The 3,312-nt window shown below is 35.2% G+C and overlaps 1 protein-coding gene across 2 annotated transcripts in view; it reads left to right on the top strand.

Moving 5' to 3' along the window:
• LOC106456848 overlaps positions 1-1,174 on the top strand; it is a 42,388-nt gene extending 41,214 nt beyond the window's left edge. For both annotated transcript variants that reach the window (XM_022382631.1, XM_022382632.1), the window contains one exon: positions 349-1,174. In XM_022382631.1, the coding sequence (XP_022238339.1) occupies positions 349-555 (207 nt within the window). In that variant the 3' untranslated portion in view covers positions 556-1,174. The remainder of the gene's footprint in view (positions 1-348) is intronic.
• The last annotated feature ends 2,138 nt before the right edge of the window (positions 1,175-3,312 follow it).

Raw genomic sequence — 3,312 nt, 5'->3', positions numbered from 1 at the left:
ACAACACGTCTCTCTCTCTGACTGCAGTTCAATTACTCATTCCCTATACACACACTATTTTTTTCCGTCACGTTGTCACCCTCTTTTATATACCAGACTACCCTATATCTAGTAAATACTAGAGCATTCGCCAAGGTACAGGATAGTTCTAGAAAATAGGTGGCGCCACACCAGTCACGTGACCTCGATGACGCAACAATATATATTTACATTTAAGAATGTTATTACGTAATGTGTGCTGAAGTTATACAAACAATATTTTATGATTTATTTCTTGTTTTTTTTTTTCATACATTTATTACCCTACATGGTTTTTGATAATTTAAAGACTTATACTGTTTTCCATAGGGCAAAGCTTTTGGCCTAACGTCAGAAGACTGTGATGGTGGATTTTCAGAAGAAAGCGTCACCTTGTGTCGAGGGGACCGACCTTGTGAAACAGCAACTCGCCTTATTCTTCGTCCGCTGCGGGAGACGAAAGTATTCTTTAAACGCAGTATCCCCCAGATGTGTTATTTAGATAGTTGCGTAGAAGAATTTCTTAAGGGGCGCTAGATGTCCAACAGGTCCATGTACGCTAACATTGTCCATGCTGTAGTGTTGAATTACTAGCACATTCTTACACAACTTGTCTTTTCCCACAGTCACCAACGTTCTGTATCTTAATGTGTGTGTGTTTTTGTTAAGTATGTTGCAAGTGTAACAATAACTTTATATGTAATTTCTTTGATATATATAAACTTCCAGCTCGCCAGTGATTTGATTCAATCACACAACCTCGATGTGCTATTAACTATAAATTATATTCAGGCATTTGATACTGTATTATGTTACAAATGTGTCACACAGCATTTTTACTTTGATTTTTGATTTTAAAGATGATTGGGTTATCTTAATTGTATCCGGATCCCGTGTGTAGACGTACTTTGTATATCGTTGTCCTGTAATTATTCAAATTATTAAAAAGTTAATTGGATGCGCGTTTTATCAAGCCAAAGAACAGGTTTGGGACTACAGTGCAATAGAATGTTGTAATTATGATGTATGTTGTTTTGTGGTGCTAATTATGACGGGTTTCATACCCGGTGCTGATGCTGGTCTATTTTTGGTTAGTTTGAATTTCAAAACATGTAACAAAAACATATAAAATAAAACATATTTGGTTGAAGGAGAATAATAACGGATGAGACTTGCTGTGTAAGTATAGGGAGTATATTAAAAAGGCTAATCTTAAAAAGAAAAATGAATTTCTATTTATACATTGATTTGTATACTTTAATTCTGTTTTATCATGTAGGAACTTACAATTTAGTAATATTTTAAGATATGTTTGACCAAGACATTTGTATTAGCACTGGTTATTCTACAGATTGGTTTAGCTTCGGGTTTTTGAGGTAAACAACGTTACGGAGAATAGATGTGGTAGAAGGTTTGACAATAGGTTAGAATAGAAACTCTTTCACTTTACAACATGATGAGGTATAATGTGAAAGTTTTGTAAAACAGTAAGTGAAAAGTGACAGAAAATGCATAACATTATGTGAATTAGGAAAGAACTTTTTTATCGCATACTACTCAAAAAAAATCTAGGCTGAGAAATCTGTATACGTTAAGCTGCATATTTACCTTAAATTTGGGACTTCCATCTCAGGTTTCCACACTCATATTTAGTGTTATAAGCTCTGAAGCTTCCCGCTGAGTCATCGGAAGGCAATATAGGAACAGAGGGGTACAATATGAAACACTAGTGACCATAAGTGAATCACAATATCTTGTTTTGTTGTTATTTGTTATTAAGCACAAAACTACACAAAGGACTATATGTGCTCTGCCCACCACGGGTATCGAAACCCGGTTTCTAGCAGTATAAGTCCGCAGACATACCGCTGTGCCACTAGGGGGCCACAATACCTGGTGCATGGTTTATTTTTATACGTACAAAACTTTTCAGGTAATTAGGCCAAAAGCAAAACATTTAGCACAAAAACGCCAGCAATATAAAACTAAGAAATAATAAAACAGGTAGTCCGTCAATGATCAGAAATTATAATGGATCAAGGTAATTAGGCCAAAAGCAAAACATTTAGCACAAAAACGCCAGCAATATAAAACTAAGGAATAATAAAACATATAGTCCGTCAATGATCAGAAATTATAACGGATCATAAATGTAAAGAAAGAAAAAAGAAAAGAAACGTTACAATTGGACAATGAATTGCACAGAAAGGAAGTTGCACACACTTTTATTAACAACAAAAAAAAACTCTCAAGCGTACGTAAAAGATTTCAAAGCCATTTGATTTCGCGTTAAACTACTCAAGGACTAATCTGCACTAGTCGTCCCTAATTTTTAAGTGATAGACTAGAGGGAGGACAGCTAGTCAACAACAGTCACCGCCAATGAATACCACTTCTGAAAGGGCAAACACGTTCGTTGACGAGTTTTGACCCCGCTACCTACAAATTACGAATAGCGTGCCTAAATCAACAGGCCGGCTTCGCTAGCCTGCTGATACTGAACTGACAACTAAATAACAGTAATTTTTGCTTAATTAGCCAAATAGAAATCACGATAACCGTGAAAAATGTTTCTCTGTAACGTGGGGGCCACAAATGTGTTGTAAAAGTGATGGTCAAGTCTCACTATTCGATCAGATAAAAATAGATCAAGAGTTGGCGGTGGGTGCTGTTGACTAGTTGCCTCCTCTGTAGACTATCAGTTCGAATTATGGATGGCTATGCACAGATAGTCCTTGTGTATCTTTGCACGAAATTAAACTGTCTGTCAGTCTATGTCCATTACTGTCATCAATGGTATATCTTTACTGTGGTACTAACACTGACTATAATTTCCTCATCTATAACTCGTAGTAAAATAACAAAAATACTGACAAGCTTATATAATTAATATTCGCTGAAAATGTTGTTTGGATAATATCTGTAATAGTATCAGGATAATATTACTCGCTTTATAATTTCAACTAATCTTCAAGAAATATTATACAATGCCTTGCAAAAGTATTCACCCCCCCTGCAAAGTTTCCACATTTTGTTGCCGTCTGAGCTTGCAATCATGAAACATTCAAATGGGACTTTATAGTTCGAATCTACACAATCTATTCAATATTGAGAAAGCTAAAAAATGCTGACATTATGTAAGTAAGTTAGATCTTCAAAGAAAATCTGAATATTTTCGATTGCATAGGTACTCATCCCTTTGTTACAGTAACCCTAAATCAGTTCAGGTGCAAAAGATTAGTTTGAAAGTTCACAAAATTAGTGTAAATGGTCTCTTTCTGTGTGTAATCAAAG

The sequence above is a fragment of the Limulus polyphemus genome, unplaced genomic scaffold (genome assembly GCF_000517525.1).
Source record: "Limulus polyphemus unplaced genomic scaffold, Limulus_polyphemus-2.1.2 Scaffold264, whole genome shotgun sequence".
In the NCBI taxonomy this organism is placed as follows: Eukaryota; Metazoa; Arthropoda; class Merostomata; order Xiphosura; family Limulidae; genus Limulus; species Limulus polyphemus.
Note: the sequence above shows the minus strand (reverse complement) of the source record. Positions and strands in the feature narration are given on the sequence as shown.